Here is a 17527-nt window from a genome sequence, read left to right on the forward strand (position 1 = left end):
GGTGCGCTTGACGATTGTGACAGGTATTTGGGATAATCAGCAGCCTGATGACCTAGAGGCCGGGGAGGGAGTATACTTGACAAAAGTATTATTATGACATCGACCGCCGAACACCGCCCGAACAAGGAGAGGGACCGACTTTGGCGGAAGTCATGATAGGCATCCCCCTTGTGTGTGGCCATAATGCCCCTTAAAAAAATCCATGCCTTTTGTGGCTGTTGTGCCCTTGGCCTGAATATAACAATTATAATTCCCTTCTACTGGCTGCCATGCTTCCAAAGCACCTCTCACTCTCATATCTCAATTCTTATTAGCCAATGCCTGTCACATGATCGGGTCCTTCTCACAGGCTACAAGTGAAGACAGACACATCTGGGACGCAACTGCACCCGTCCCTCTTATCGAATTCCAAGGCGCATATTTAAGATGTTAGAAGAACTGTCCACATTTACTTTTCGTCAGCCAACAAGATGAATAGGCCTAACGAACAGCAAAAGCACTAGCCTATGTCAATGTACTATCCCCCATAGTATAAAAGTTGATCTATTCTATTGGTCACCTTGTCCTTCTGTGCAAGAAATGAATATTCCAAACATACTCTGGGACAGTTGTGGGTTGCAATAGATCCCAAATTAAGATCCCAAATTATGAGACTAATGCAATAGATCAGAATGTTTAGCTTTAAAAGTTGATAAGCTATTAGGCTATTTCTTCACAGTAGAGGCGCAGCAATGAGCACACTGCAGTAGGCTATAAGCGCAAATGTTCCAAAATGCAATCAATTAGCAAATGCAATTATGCATGTAATTCTATATTATAAAGGTGCATTTTTATGGTGAAAACTACCTTCCCTAAACTTGAAACTCATATGCCATCTATGGTTGCCAGGATGCTACACCGGTTGCAAAACAGATTCATGTGCTTAATTTTAAGTTATTTGGCCACTTTAGTTGTTAAATAAAACGTATCAAAACATATAGGACTATGGGATAGGCTATGAGCTAGGCTACTTGAGGTGTGTGCTAGGGTTGACAACTGTCCCTTATTAGCCGGATGTCACTTATATTGGGCTTAATTAGTTTGTCCATACAGGACCTCCCTTGTCCTGTATATTTATCCAATCACAGTATAGCGTAAACGCGCCAATTCTTGAAAAGTAATTTCTGTTGTTGTTTGGTCAGTTTGACATATCAAGGAAATATGAAAAAACCTGCAAAAAAGAAAAGACGTCTACAACAAACAATGGGAGGCAAAAAAGACGTGGGTTAAGCCCGTCAGTGGTGACTCGACCAAAGGTTTGTGTACTTTATACCCTCGAGAATTCTCAATTGGCCATTAGGGAGAACGACCTTACTCGGCATGCATCCACAGAAATGCACAAGATGGCCACGCTAGCTAAAGGTGCTAGCAATATCGGTGCATTATTCTACCTAGTAAAGACAGATTCAGGTTGGATATTCGATGGATATTAGCCTGTAGTTTTCCTTACGTCCACCAACAGCAGATAGGGACCGTCAACATATTGACAAATCAAAATGTTCAAATTTCAATAGCTATTATAACCATTACTCCTAAAACTTTCAAAACTGGTTCTAGCTAACCCGATGGCATAGACACACATTGCACACACTTTTTTTTGTCGATTTACATATCACACTATTTTAAATTATTTAAATATTTGAATTTCAATAGCTCCTTTGTCATGTGACCTACTGACTTCAAACAAGGTTCAGAATGAATGAACACTCAGTGGCCCTACACATTGCACACCCTTCAGTTTGTCCATTTTCATCTCATGCGATTTACATGAATTTTCAATGTTTTAGAATGTTTCTAATTTCAATAGCTCCTTGGTAATGTGACCTATTGACCTTTAACAAGGTTCAGAATGTCCACTGACTATCCTTCTATATTGCACACCCTTTACTTTGTCTGTTTTCATCTCACATGATTTTACATTCATTTTTCATACTTTTAAATTTCAATAGCCCCTTGGTAATGTGACCTACTGACATCAAACTACTTTCAGAATTTCCACGGACTGGCGGAGACGGACGCCGCGAGGCATCCAGTGCGGTATCGCGACTGATCCCGGAGAAGCTGGCTGGAGCCCCGGGGAAGAGTTCTCTTTTCTTTGTGAAGGGCAGGGCGAACCGTGGAACGGGTTTACCCCGAGAGAGGGGCCCAAGCCCTGGAAAGTGTAGGGGTTTTGGCGGCATCCGGTGAGCTCTCCCTGGAATTCCGGGGGAGAGGATGTAATTCTCATGCCAGGCGGTTGGGTTGGGGACTTAGTCTCTGAGCGGATAAAAGCGGGCGGGTCACCAGGTGCACAGAGCCTGTTTCAAATTATCACGTGCACAGAGCCTGTTACGGGGTACCAGGTGCACGAGGTTCCTGACAGCGGGACTATAGACATTTTAGTAATTTTAATAAGCTATACTCTAAGGCCAAGGGAGAGGGGTGTTGACCGGGTAGGGAGAGTAAGTGTGGAGGTCTGTAGTGCCACACTCTCAGACCCAGGGAGAGGGCAGGGAGTGTTGGCCTAGAGGCCAGGAGTCAGAGATCACCAGGTCAAAGTTTGTCTGCCTGGAGGTCAGGAAGGCCCCAGGGAAAAGGCCCAAGTGAATAGGTGTGTGAGTGACACTGTCCTTCAGAGGGGCAGAGCAGGCAAATTAATATAAAATCATATGAGATGAAAATGGACAAACTAAAGGATGTGCAGTGTGTAGGCCCAAGGAGGGTACATTCTGAACCTTGTTTGAGGTCCGCAGGTCACATGACCAAGGAGCTATTGAAATTCAAATGTTAAAAAAGTGTACTTTGTTTACGCTCCCTAACTAATTCAACTAGGAATTCAAAATGCTGCTCACATTTCCACATGTTTATTAGCTTTGCAAAGCAAATTAAGGTCCAAATCGTGAAAATAATTTTTCACGTCACCCAATTTTTCCAATTTTTCATGACACTTATTTGGAGTCTGTGGCTCAAATGGTTTTGAAAGCTATTGAGGTTCGAAAGCGCGAATATCTGTCAAATATCCCACCTGAAACTGTCTTTACCTCGGTCATTCTTCGCAAAGTCGACTGCGGAAAATGACAAAATCGCGGCAAGTGAAGCCTCTGTATGGATAAGGCAAGTACAGCCTCCGTTAAACACTGTATGGTACAAGCTACAACAGCACCGACTGTCTTGTTAGGCTCAACGGTGCTTTGTTTCATGACTCAAATGTTGTGAAGACGCACTTGGGAAGAACGAAAGCTGAGATAATTACAATGAATGTTTTAGGACCAAAGACTGCAAGATATTTTGGATGATCTGTCCCCGACCGAAGGTGAGCCCGTGTATTTCTCAGTTGCCAGTGATGTCTCAACAAGTGAAATAGAAAAATGTGTCCAGTGTGCGTAAGATATTTCTCTGTGTCTGATGGAGTGCAGTACAAGTTACCTGACTTTTATGAAGACAGTGATGAAACCTGCAAATGGCATACATCAAGCTCTGATGAAGGGTTCTGGGCCTCTGAGAGAAGGGAGAAAGAGAGTTAGAGAGAGCATACTTAAATTCACACAGGACACTGGATAAGACAGGATAAATACTCTAGATGTAACAGACTTATCCTAGCCCCCCGACACACAAACTATTGCAGCATAAATAATGGAGGCTGAGACAGGAGGGTTCGGGAGACACTGTGGCCCCGTCCGACGGTAATGTCCAACCAGGCAGGATATAACCCCATCCACTTTGCCAAAGCACAGCCCCCACACCACTAGAGGGATATTTTCAGACCACCAACTTACTATCCTGAGACATGGCCGAGTATAACCCACAAAAAATTTGATTTGATTTGATTTAAGATCTCCCCTAGGGCACGAACCCGAGGGGCGCGAACCCGGACAGGAGATCACGTCAGTGACTCAACCCACTCAAGTGACGCACCCCTCCTAGGGACGGCATGGAAGAGCGCCAGTAAGCCAGTGACTCATCCCCTATAATAGGTTTGGAGGCAGAAAATCCCAGAGAATCCCAGCGGAGAGAGTGGAACCGGCCATCACTGTTGGAATTTGACTGCGATCATGACTCGTGACCACCGGTGTGGCGGTAATACGGTCACCATAACAGCCCTATCCATGGGCTTATTAACACTAAAGATAATTACGTTTTAGAAAAATAATGGCATAAATAGCTATTCTCTCATAGAATCTGAAAGGTCCTAATATTCCTATCAAACGTTCTGTTCCAGGTGTCTTGATACTCTAGCAAGAACCCATTTTTATACACACTGAACAAAAATATAAATGCAACATGTCAAGTGTTAGTCCCATGTTTTATGAGCTGAAATAAAAGATCCCAGAAATGTTTCATATATTTCATAATATGATTCATATATTTCTCTCAAATGTTGTGCATCCCTGTTAGTGAGCATTTCTCCTTTGCCAAGATAATCCATCCACCTGGCAGTTGTGGCATATCAAGAAGCTGATTAAACAGCATGATCATTACACAGGTGCACCTTGTGCTGGGGACAATTTAAATGTTAAATGTTTTATTTTACCTTTATTTATACAGGTTTTTCTCATTGAGATAACATCTCTTTTCCAAGAGAGACCTGGTCCAATAGCAGCAGGGGGAACAACGCTTCAGACAAAACAACGTACATACACTAACACAACATTAAACAAAACTATAAACACACATACAGTACATCAATAACATTTTATGTTAAAAAGATGAAAGTCTTGACTATAAAAGGCCACTCTAAAATGTGCAGTTTTGTCACACAACACAATCCAACAGATGTGGTGTGTGGGAAGGTGGCGCGGTGGTCCTTGGTGGGTGTGGGGGTGCTTTGCTGGTGACACTGTCAGTGATTTATTTAGAATTCAAGGCACACTTAACCAGCATTGCTTAGTGGGACTATCATTTGTTTTTCAACAGCACCATGACCCAAAACACACCTCCAGGCTGTGTAAAGGCTATCTGACCCAGAATAAGTGTGATGTAGTGCTGCATCAGATGACATGGCCTCCCCAATCACCCGACCTCAACTCAGTTGAGATGGTTTTGGAAGAGTTGGACTGCAGAGTGAAGGAAAAGCAGCCAACAAAGTGCTCAGCATATGTGGGAACTCCTTCAAGACTTTTGGAAAAACATTCCTCATGAAGCTGGTTGAGAGAATGCCATGAGTGCAAAGCTTTCATCAAGGCAAGGGTTGGCTACTTTGAAGAATATAACATATATTTAGATTTGTTTAACACTTTTTTGGTTACTACATGATTCCGTAAGTGTTATTTCATAGTTTGATGTCTTCACTATTATTCTACAATGTAGAAAATCGTAAACATGAAGAAAAACCCTGGAATGAGTAGGTGTGTCCAAACCTTTGACTGCTACTGTGTGTGTGTGTGTATATATATATATATATATTGCTATATACAGATGACAATTTGCTATCTAGCTAAATCTGGTGCAGGAGCATGTTGTACATGATCCCTGACAAATAAACGTAATAATAATGCTTTGGTTTTAACAGTCACGTTAGAGGTCAAAGGTTACTGTTTCGTAAATATCTCTGGTGCTGCTGATCCCCTAAGCTTTGTCCTAGCTTTGTCCTCTAAGCTTTGTCCTATTTCTATACCTAAAAAGCTAGACAGAGGGGGGGGTGTAAATTAATGACAATACAAAAATAAGAATTTTAAAGCCAAAGCTTTTTACAGCGCCTCAAGATAATCTTAGGTTAAAGTTGATCTCTAAAATATATTCTGTATTGTCCTCAACATGAAATCATATTTTTTCCCTGGCAGATTACTTCATAGATCACCATCGACAACCAGTTTCTGATTGTGTTTGATAAAACATTGGTCAAATAAGTCCACAGCAAGGAGATGAGTGTGTGACAGACTTACATTTTCATTTGTATGGTTAGAGAAGCAGAATGTGTAGTAGGGTACTACACTATATAATGACTTAATCATCATCATGTTCTGTCCCTATCTCCTCCAGCTGTTGGGAGCTCAGTTCAGTGATGTGTTTAATTACACACTGTGGGCTATCCCCTCTTTTCCCTCTATTCAACACAGAGTAGCTGTGTGACCATGGCTGCGTCCCAAAATGCACTCTATCCCCTATATAGGGCACAACTTTTGACCAGAGCCCTCCAGGGCCCATAGGGCTCTGGTCAAAAGTAGTACACTGTATCGGGAATAGGGTGCCATTTAGGACACTAGCTTTATCAGGCCACGGTCTGGTGGGTTTTAAAAGCAGAAAGAGTTAAGAAGCTTTGGGAGCAGAGCTGTAGGATAGCCTTGGACAGGCCAGCAGCAGGTTCGACACGCTTCTGTCACTTCCGGCAAGAGAGAGACAACTCACTTGCCCAGGATTAACTGGGATAGAGAGAGGATTACACTCTTCTCTTCTTTCTTTCCAGTTCGCTACGTAGTAAAAGCACAGACCTGTTACCAGCGAATCCCCTGGGGACTCTCACTCTGCGGCAAAAATTGGTCAACTGTATTACACAGAGGACAAATCCTCCTCTGGAGCTAAATATTAAGGGTTGAGGAAGCGAGTCAAAGGGACTGAAGAAAAGAGACCACAGAGGTAAGTAGTGAGCACGCAGGAATGTGTTAAGTCTTTTACAGTTGGCTCCGAGCCCAGATACAGTAGACTCTCACTCTGACTGTTGAGGAGGTGGGATTGGGCTCTTCTAGTTTTCAGGATTTTAAAAAATGGTTTTCCCACCAAGGTGATCCACTGTTTTTAATCCAAGTATTACTACATATTAGAGTCAATTGACATACCCATCTGTCAATCTAATTAACATGATTAAAAAATCCCCATACTTCTGTTTAAGATGTAACACTACATCACCAGTATTGTTTTGTCTTTCTGTTGAATGGGTGATGTTGAACGACGCAGGGACATGGTAGCATGTAGAATACGGAATTAGAAGAGACTGCTTAAGTGGGCCATTGACTTTTGAACCCTGAGTTTATTTCACACACAGGGCATTAAATTACCCTTAGGGTTTTTAACGTGTGACAGTGGAGGCTGTTTTTACCTGGGAAGTTATTAACACCCCGTTGACATCCATCATAGCAGAACTGATGACTATGTATATAGAGGTCAGAGTTTTATTAATCTGGATTAATGTTACGTTATTGTTATCGAAAATGTGTAAGAAGATTAGATGTTATCATTCAGCTTTTAGATGAACTACAAAGCAAAGAATATATTTTTATCTCATTTCTCTCTTTCCAAGGTCTGGGTTGGGGTGAATTTCCAGCGGTCAGTGCTGGGTGATCCCCATGAGGCAGACTGTGGAAGCCGAGGTGGTGATGTCGTCCCCTAGACTGAGTGACCATGGTCAGAAATAGGAACCAGCTTCTCTCTCAACCTCTAGCTGATGGCAATGCACTTCTCTCCTGTATGTTGTGATAATCCTATTGCTATTTATCTTTATGATTATATTGGTGTTGTCCTCCAGGGCTAAGGCAGATCCTGTCTGACGTGGTAGAGGAGGTGAAACATTCCATCAATAAGGAAATCAACGGGGCAGAGCTCCTATACAGCCTCCTCAACGCACCCTGGCTCAAGTCCCTGCTCAAAGTTAGTCTGGGAGTCTAGTCTGTGATATACTCTCATCTGGGGTTTAGAAAGGCTGTGTTTCACTTCATCTCTACTTTCTCTCGGGTCTCCAGGTGCATGAGTGTCTGCGGCAACACCAGAGAGAGCCTCCTGCTCCCTTCCTACCGTACACAACACAGCTCATCCAACAGGTAGGACCGTTCCCTCTACTGCTTTGCCCTCTTCCCTCATTGGCTTGTCAGTGGTGTCAGTCCTGTCCTGTGTCCACTCAACCCGTCTTTCTGCTTCTCTTCTAGATTCTGACTGACATGAGAACAGTTCCAAACACTTCTGCTGAGGCCAGGGAGCTTTACAGTCTCCTCAGGGAACCACACCTCCAGGTGAGAGATCCTGAGGAAAAAAGGGCTCCAATGATCCTAAACTTTGTATCTGTTGTTGTTGTAACTAAGTTCTTCTGGGTTGTGTGAGTTATTTATGTGTGTTGAGTCCGCCTAAATGAATGAATTGACTTAATAGTTGTGCTCTGTCCTAGGCTCTGATATCAACCCATGATATGGTGGCCCAGAAGGATTATGACCCTGTGCTGCCTCCTATCCCTGACAACCTCCCTGACGATGAGGAGGCCACGAGGATTGTCTGTCTGGTGAAGAACAAGCAGCAGCTGGTGAGTCATGGATTGGATACAACTGTTTGTTTTTAAGGAGGAAGGCTTAAAGCAACAACAAAATAATGCTAGATTAAAAGTATCATCAAGGGTGCAATCTTTTACACCTTTCTATTTTCTAACGTGGATACCAAAAATACACTTTTAGTACTTTCACACTTTTCCCTCCATGCAAGGTTACAGAAAGGTCGTGTTTTATGCACACCGAGCACAAAGCAGCAACTCCTGAGGACCTGACGGAAGCTGTAAGAAAGGGCAGATGATGCTTTCATAACATGTCATTAGTTTGATTGTTAAATTGTGTTACAGATGATTTCAATCAGAGTAATCGTAGTAGAGATGGTTTTAATACTTCAACATTCCAGGATAGTGTGTAGTGTCACGATAGTGTCACGATGTGTCAGTTTAGGACACCAAAATATACCATTTCCAGTCACTCAATTTGACCCCAAAAATGTTCCCATAGTTATTAAGCTGTATATACTTGGAAGCTCCTACCCATCCACATCTGACATTGCGACCTCTTTTGGAACCTGTTTGGAACAAATCTAAATCCAATCCTGGTGGCAGACATTTTTAGCAGTACCCTGTCTACCCAGATCCCTATTTCAGGGCTATGGAGGTATCTATGGTCTCAGACAGAGGTAATCTTGTCTAGCCCTGTCTCTCCCCCTGAAAGAGGAGCTCAGGAGGGGGGATCCGCAGTCGCTGGGACACCCTGAGGAAGATGACCCGCCGAAGGCTGATCCACGGTGGGGTCAGGGTGGTGGAGGGCCCCTGGCACGGTGTGAGGGCTCTGGGGGCCGTAGTGCCCGGGGAGCGACCAGTCACGCCCAGCACAAGGAGAATCGGCTACCCACCAGCTGAGTTGCTATCTTCTGCAGGTCCACCAAGCCCCGCCCTCCACCACGTTTTAAGCCAATGAGTAACTGTAGAATGTGCCAGACTGATGCACTCTGGAAAGAAGAAGGTCTTAATCGCTCTGCCCCCTCAGTCTGTAACTCTGTCCTGATTGGTAAGAACAAACTACAGTTGAAAAGGCCCTGCAAACAATATGATTCAATACTGTATCTACTGCCATGAGTAGTACAGTGCTGTACACTGCAATACATATCAGTTCAGTACATTATAATACAACACAATGGAACTTCTACTCTTATTCAGGCTAATAGATTACATTTTTACAACCTCTCTCCTCCTTGCTTCTGGAGATAATGTGATCAAGGAGCTAGACAGAGAGTCAGCCAACACCCTGTCCCCTCTCCCACACCACGCTCCACCCCTCCAGCCCTGGACTCTCACCCCTCCCTGCATGGCTGCATACCACCATCCCCCCGGAACTCCTCCGCGGTTCCGGAGCTACAGCGTCAGACCCCGGATCCGTACAGCTCCCCCCAGCCCCATGCAGCATCGGCGGATAGATGAGATGCCTCGCGACCCCCCTGTGGAGCAGGCTAAGCAGGAGAGCCTGGATGAGTTGAGGTCCACGGTGGAGGAGGCTGCTAGCTCTATGGAGCGCAGCACCAATGACGTCTGGCTGCTGGGGCAGAAGATGGCCGCCGCCACAGAGCGCATGTCTGAGAGTGTCCAGGAGAATGCCCAGGCCCTGACGCTGCTGGCCCAGGTGGTGAGCAGATTGCAGACACTCACCGCTGCCAGCAGGGCGGTAGCAGATACACCGGAACCACATAGAGGAACCAGCAGCAGTATTCCACCTGTCAACATATCAGCCAGCGAACAAGAACACACAGCCAGCAGCTTGAAGACTCAGACATCCCTTTCACACCAGTCCAGAGTATGCTCCCTGTCCTCCTCTTCCTCTATCTCCTCCTCCTCCTCCAGCTCCTTCACTGGCTCTATGGACGGCATATCCACATCCCAGGGGAAGATCTCTCAGCCTCAGTCCCCAGCCTGCAATGGGTCACCCAAGGCAGGGTTGAAGACCAGGGTTCCGCCCATGTCTCCCAAAAAGCATGTTGTAGCTTCCCCCACATCTCAAAAGAAGCATGTGGAACCTCAGTTCCAGAAACCACACCTCTACAACAGCCTCTCAACAACTCCACCGCCTGCTCCGCTCGCCCACAACCACAACAAGACTGGCTGCTGCTCCAGCTCCAGCCAGGGGAAGAAGAAGAGGAAGTGAACCAGCCAGGAGGACAGTGGTGCTCTCATGTCTCCAGGAGACCTTCTATTCCTCTGCTTCAGGGAATGGTCCTCTCCTCAAGATTCCCTCAGAGACCTCGGCTTCAAAAGGCATTTATCCTTTCTTCTGTTATCTTCGTCACCATCATGTCGCCCACCATTCATCCCGCAATTGTGATGTGTTGGCTATGCCCATTGTTGCGTTTCCATCCTCAAGCCGTCCATCTGTGTTTCATGCAACTCTGTGTTTCCCGAATGTCATCTGTTATTTTCACATGATTTCATTTTGTAATTGTAAATAAAGCATGTCCATTATTCCTTTTGGACTCATGATGTCTTCATCTCATATCTCATGACACCCTCCATAACCTGAAATAGGCCAAATGTGTGATTGTTGCTGTTCCACCCCAGTGATGAATCTCTGTACACAGTGAACTCCAAGAGTATTTGGACAGTGACACATTTTTTGTTGTTTTGTCTCTGTACTCCAGCACTTTGGATTTGAAATGATACAATGACTATGAGGTTAAAGTGCAGACTGTCAGCTTTACTTTGAGGGTATTCTCATCCATATCTGGTGAACTGTTTAGAAATTACAGCACTTTTTGTACATTCACTTGTGTATTAAAGTAGTAAAAAGTTAAGTATTTGGTCCCATATTCATAGCACACAATGGCTACATCAAGCTTGCGGGTCTACACATGTGTTGGATGCATTTCCTGTTGTTTTGTTTGTGCTTCAGATTATTTAGAAGAATGGTAAATAATGTTTTGTGTCATTTTGGAGTCACTTTTATAATGTTTTTAAACACTTCTAAATTAATGTGGATGCTGCCATGATTACAGATAATCCTGAATGAATCGTGAATAATGATGAGTGAGAAAGTTAGACGCACAAATATCATACTCCCAAAACATGCAAACCTCTCACCATTGCAACAACAGTGGAGGTTTTCTGGGGGGGGTGCATGATATTTGTGCATCTGCAAATTAAATCTGACAGTCTGCACTTTAACCTTATAACCATTGCATCATTTAAATCCAACGTGCTGGAGTACAGAGCCAAAGCAAGTTAACATTCTTCAAAGTCCCAATACTTTTGGTGCTCACTATGTGTGAGAGCTACAGGACAATGTTTTAACCCTGGACTCATGTCCCCTCTCTGTCTCTCTCTCTTAGGGAGCCACGATAAAGCGAAATGGGATAACAGGGGAGATCTTTGTGGCACGGGTGATCCATGGAGGACTGGCAGACCGCAGCGGTGAGACTACCTCTCTATCACACACTAACTCTCTCTTTAATCTGTTTCTTCTTACTCATGTGTGCCACCTCTCTCCCCAGGTCTGCTACATGCAGGGGACAGGATCACAGAGGTGAATGGTTACTCCGTAAATGGCCTGGAGCCTGAGCAGGTCATTGAGAGACTGGTGAGTCTACCAGCAGAACACTGCTTGGCTGCCCAAACATCCACACATTTCACACAGTCAACACAGATGGTGTCTGTAGTAAGTCTTTATCCACCAGTGATGTACATGGGTGTTTATCTGTCTTTGGACCCACAGGCCCGGTCTCAAGGCACCCTCATGTTCAAAGTGGTTCCCATCACAGATAGACCAGTCAACAACCAGACGATAGTGAGTAATGGCATGTTTACCGACCTACCCTTCCCTGGTAACAGTATCAGACATGTAAGCTCATTGAACCATAATGGCACCAAAACCAAAGTCTTTCTCTTGACAATAGGAGGTTACTATTCCCAAGAAAACCTATGGCTCAGTTCCTGTCTTCGGTGTTGTAGTAAAGATATTTTTCATTGCATTGTCCTTGTGTCTTGTTGTCTGGTGTATTGTGTCTCCTGGTGTCCCAGCTGTATGTGCGTGCCATGGCAGACTACAGTCCCCAGCAGGACCCAGCCATTCCCTGCGCTGAGGCAGGTATGGACTTCAGGAAGGGAGACCTGCTGGAGATCGTGGACCAGTCAGACTCCCTCTGGTGGCAGGCCAAGAAACTACCCAGCACCTCGGCCTGTGCTGGCCTTATCCCCTCCACAAACCTGCTCAGGAGGAAACAGAAAGAGTTCTGGTGGTCTCAGCCCTACCAGCCGCACACCTGCATCAAACCCTGTGAGTAGAGTACAGTCTCACCTTTATGTCTGGCTTTTCAACTCTTTTACACCAAATTATAAGCAGCTGGTAACAAGTATTACTGTATATCCATAACAATAACAAATGACAATTCTCTTATTCCTCTTGCTTACCTGAAGTGAGCACTGTGAATGAAGGTAAGAACTATGATCCTTTTTTAAAGTGCCAGTTTTCAATGAGAGGCAGTTATTGTTACACTACATGACTAAAAGTATGTGTACACCTGCTTGTCAAAATCATGGGCATTAATATGGAGTTGGTACCCTCATTGCTGCTATAACAGCCTCCACTCTTCTGGGAAGGCTTTCCACTAGATGTTGGAACATTGCTGCGAGGACTTGATTCCATTCAGCCACAAGAGCTTGAGTGAGGTTGGGCATTGATGTTGGCCGATTAGGCCTGGCTCGCAGTCGGCGTTCCAATTCATCCCAAAGGTGTTCGATGGGGTCAGGGCTCTGTGCAAGCCAGTCAAGTTCTTCCACACCGATCTTGAACAACCATTTCTGTATGGACCTGGCTTTCTGCACGGGGGCATTGTAGTGCTGAAACAAGAAAGGGCCTTCTCCAAACTGTTGCCACAAAGTTGGAAGCACAGAACCATCTAGAATGTCATTGTATGCTGTAGCGTTAAGATTTCCCTTCACTGGAACTAAGGGGCCTAGCCCATACCATGTAAAACAGCCCCAGACCATTCTTCCTCCTCCACCAAACTTTACAGGTTGCACTATACATTGGAGCAGGTAGCGTTCTCCTGGCATCCGTCAAACCCAGATTTGTCTGTCAGAGAACGCGTTTCCACTGCTCCAGAGTCCAATGGCGGCGAGCTTTACAACCAACACTTGGCGCATGGTGATCTTAGGCTTGTGTGCAGCTGCTCCACCTTGGAAACTAATTTCATAAAACTCCCAACGAACAATTATTGTGCTGACATTTCTTCCAGAGGAAGTTTGGAACTTGGTAGGGAGTTTTGCTATAGAGGACAGACAATTTTTATTTTCCACCATAATTTGCAAATAAATTCATAAAAAAATCCTACAATGTGATTTTCTGGATTTTCTTTCTTCTAATTTTGTCTGTCATAGTTGAAGTGTACCTATGATGAAAATTACAGGCCTCTCTCATCTTTTTAAGTGGGAGAACTTGCACAATTGGTGGCTGACTAAATAATTTTTTGCCCCACTGTATATAGTGTATATCATTATTGACTTTGCACTGACCTGTCATCAGTGGTGGAAAAAGTATCCAATTGTCTTACTTGAGTAAAAGTAAAGATACCTTAATAGAAAATGACTCAAGTAAAAGTGAAAGTCACCCAGTAAAATACTACTTGAGTAAAAGTATTTGGTTTTAAATATACTTAAGTATCAAAAGTAAATGTAATTGCTAAAATGTACTTAAGTATCAAAAGTGCGAGTATAAATAATTTCAAATTCCTTATATTAAGCAAAGCAGATGGCCACATTTTCTAGTTTTTTATTTATTTATGGATAGCCAGGGGCATTCTCCAACTCACACATTATTTACAAACGAAGCATGTGTTTAGTGAGTCTGCCAGATCAGAGGCAGTAGGGATGACCAGGGATGTTCTCTTGATAAGTGAGTGAATTTGACCATTTTACTGTCATACTAAGCATTCTACTAGTACTTTTGGATGTCAGGGAAAATGTATGGAGTAAAAAGTACATACTTTTCTTTGGGAATGTAGTGAAGTAAAAGTGGTCAAAAATATTAATAGTAAAGTACAGATACCCCCCAAAATGACTTAAGTAGTACTTTTAAGTATTTTACACCACTGCCTGTCATACTTTGCTCTTTCAGAGGAAGACCTGATTGATGAAAAGTGTGTTGAAGCTGGTAAGATTTCCCTAATTTCCTCTACAATAAATCATATTGTTTCACTCATTTGTTTACTGCAAAATGACTTTGGTGGATTATATTATGAATGTTTTTCTTCTTCTATTTTCTAACAGATGAGGAAGCTTTTGAATCTGGTAGGTAAGTCTTTGTTGAAGTTAGTTGATCATGCAGCCTATACAAAATACAGTATCACTCAACTATAACCTTGTTTTCTTTATCGCAATCATTTCTGAATTCCAATTTGAAATGTGAGAGGAGCTAAGAGAAGGTGAGCATGACCTGCTCTACTGAGCTCTCCTTTGATCTCAATTAGAATCAACTCCAACACCATGTCTAGTGACATGCACATTCATCCCATTCTCATGCTCTCCCCCTCCCTGTTCCCCCCGCTCCTAGAGGAGGGTGAGTTCAGCACTAACATCGAGGGGATCTATCTAACTGGGTTCAGACGTAGCCTGCGTCTGTGTCGGCGCCAGTCCCTAAGCACAGGCTCCAGTCAGCAGTCCTTCTACACACGCAGCGGCTACAATGCCCTCAACAACCCATACGAAGAGGTGGTACGATACCAGCGCAACCCGCAGGACAAACACCGCCTGGTTGCCCTCGTGGGTAAGACACCAGTCCGGCACTAACCAGCAACACAAATAGATTGGCAAAAGATTCAGATATGTATTGACTGTCATGAATACGTACTATTGTGTATATGGTTTTGTGGCCAATAATGCAGAGACAATATGACACATGTTGTGTTACTGTTTTTGTACATGTACAGTGTGCCTCTACTTGTATTGACACAGAATATGTGTGATGACATGACGGAGACCTCACAAGTGTGTCCTTCTCTCTCAGGTCCCTCTGGCGTTGGAGTGAACGAACTTCGCAGACGGTTAATCAAAATCAACCCAGTGAACTTTCAAGGGGCAGTGCCTCGTGAGTACACCACCTGAGTGGCCTACTTGACTTTCTTCCATTGTTGACATGGATACAATCAATGTCTTATATGACGGCTTGTCTTCCGGTGATGTCATCTGACATATTTTCCCTTCTTCCTCCAGACACGACACGAGCCGCAAGGAGCTATGAGGAGTCTGGTAAAGAGTATCACTTCATCAACAGGGAACTGTTTGAGAACATGGTTTACAACAACAGGTAGGTACTCATTGAGTAACAGCTGCTCACTTTCCTCTCACGAACACATCTTGTTAAATCAACTGTCACAACATGAATGTGACTCGTGGCCTTATGTCCTAATGGGGACAAAGAGGATTAAGTAAGTGAATAACATTGATGTGGACCACCTGATTATAAGCCAGGGTTTTGTGTTGCGTTTATAAAAAACAACAGGTTTCTGGAATACGGGGAGTACAAAGATCATTTCTACGGCACTAGTCGTGATGCTGTGAAGGATGTTTTGAACAGTGGAAGGATCTGTGTCATCGACATCGAGCCTCATGTGAGTCCTGCTGGCGTTCTTATCAGTGGGGCTTCATCATTGACTTGGCCCTATGGTGGAGTTAGCTCTGTGTTGACCTCAGTTGCATCTTGGCCAGGTCTTCATTGTAACTGAGAATTAGTTCTCAATTGACCCGTGTATGATGACTGTCCCCTTCCAGGCCATCCAGTCAGTGAGGACACATGAGCTTAAGGCCTACATCATCTATGTGAAGCCTCCCACCGCAGAACGCATGAAGGAGACCAGAAAGGATGCTCAGATCACCACCAATTACTATGATAACAGACCTTTCAAAGTAAGCACTCCTATGGTTTTATTATCAATTCTCAATGTTTTAATTGACCAGGAAGTCTCTCACGATTTGAACCTCTTTACCTCTTTTTCCAAAGAGACCTGGTAATAATACACCATCCCTATGGTGATCAATTGGTTGAAATACTGACCATCATGCCATAGTTAGGATAGTAACCAACTGTCATGATATTCTGTTCCCAACAGGAGGAAGACTTCCAGGAGATGGAGGAGGCAGCCAGGAAGATGGAGTCTCACTACTGCCAGTTCTTTGACTCTGTGATGGTGAACGACGGGCTGCAAGACTCATGTGTTCAGCTACTGAGGGCTGTGAGGAGGGCTCAGGATGAGCCACAGTGGGTTCCTGCCAGCTGGATACGACCCACAGAGGAGTTTTGATGAGGAGAATAGAGGGGGAGGAGAGTACATAAAAGGATAACAAACAGATGGAGGGCAGGGCATCGTAAAAGAGGGAATGGAGAACAACATGGATGAGGAGTGGCTGTAACCTTTGGCTGCTACTTCTGAAGATACCCTCTGCTCTCAAGTGGAATTTGTTTTGGATTGGGTTTATTGTTTTGTTTTGTTTAGTGGTGAGTTTGAGAGACTCATACAGATACTGTCCTTGTGTCTGCTTGAATCTGTTGTTGAATAATTAGCATATTCAAGGCTATGATGGAGCTGGATTAAACCAAAAAACATGTCTGTTTTTCTCTAAAATTGTGTGCGTAGTTGGAGATCATGTATTGATGTGCTACACAGGCATGCTATATGAGAGGTTGTAGGTTAACGTCATCTTTCCTTTACATTTAGAGCAAATAATTGTCCATGCTGAATTTCTGTATTTTCTTAATGTTTTTATTTGATTTAATAAAAATAATGTTAATGCCAAAGAATGTAAATTCAAGTGCTCAAGATTGGTACTATTTTTCAGTATGAAGGCGAGCAAGTAAGTGGAGCTGTGTGCTCACCATTTGAACACAATGTTTTCATAATACTGAAAGGTAAAAAACAGAATAAAAAAACATGAGCTGGCACATACCCAGAGTAACGGCGAATAAACTATAAAAAGTAAATTCACCCTGAAGAAGACACAGTGATGCCGAAACGTTGGTGATTTACCCAATAAATGACTGGGAGTTTATATATGGAGTGTGCGACTCTATTTTTATAGTTTATAATACTGAAGGAGACCTTCAGCACAGGCTGTAATTCCAGGCTATTATTATACAGACTATCTTTAGAGTGTAACATAATGGGATTTGGAATAATGCTAAAAGATATGATGGTATACTGTTACTAATTGTTTTTTAAATACCATTTTGTGTGTGAACAGGTGTTTTTGAATATGTGTTTGTGTGGCATTCTGTGTCAACAAGTGCAGAAGACAGAAGGCTTT

The 17527-nt window shown here is 43.7% G+C and overlaps 1 protein-coding gene across 1 annotated transcript; it reads left to right on the forward strand.

The window, feature by feature from the left end:
* The first annotated feature begins 6358 nt into the window (after positions 1–6358).
* On the forward strand, positions 6359–17260 carry mpp4b (membrane palmitoylated protein 4b). Its single transcript, XM_024425911.2, has 20 exons — positions 6359–6591; positions 7253–7356; positions 7478–7599; positions 7692–7769; positions 7875–7958; positions 8111–8242; positions 11563–11644; positions 11725–11810; positions 11946–12017; positions 12251–12506; positions 12647–12664; positions 14346–14381; positions 14498–14518; positions 14638–14652; positions 14781–14993; positions 15234–15314; positions 15440–15533; positions 15729–15837; positions 15998–16132; positions 16336–17260. Exons 2-20 carry the CDS (start codon positions 7299–7301, stop codon positions 16525–16527), a joined length of 1884 nt encoding a protein of 627 aa, XP_024281679.1. The 5' UTR covers positions 6359–6591; positions 7253–7298; the 3' UTR covers positions 16528–17260.
* The last annotated feature ends 267 nt before the right edge of the window (positions 17261–17527 follow it).

Source organism: Oncorhynchus tshawytscha, linkage group LG07, assembly GCF_018296145.1.
Source record: "Oncorhynchus tshawytscha isolate Ot180627B linkage group LG07, Otsh_v2.0, whole genome shotgun sequence".
Lineage (NCBI taxonomy): Eukaryota > Metazoa > Chordata > Actinopteri > Salmoniformes > Salmonidae > Oncorhynchus > Oncorhynchus tshawytscha.

Bases quoted from the DNA above. Each gene is read 5' to 3' on its own strand.
- mpp4b (XM_024425911.2), top strand. From the start codon at position 7,299: ATGAGGCAGACTGTGGAAGCCGAGGTGGTGATGTCGTCCCCTAGACTG. The intron at 15,838-15,997 runs GTGAGTCCTGCT...GTCCCCTTCCAG, and splicing joins TCATCGACATCGAGCCTCAT to GCCATCCAGTCAGTGAGGAC. The intron at 16,133-16,335 runs GTAAGCACTCCT...TGTTCCCAACAG, and splicing joins ATGATAACAGACCTTTCAAA to GAGGAAGACTTCCAGGAGAT.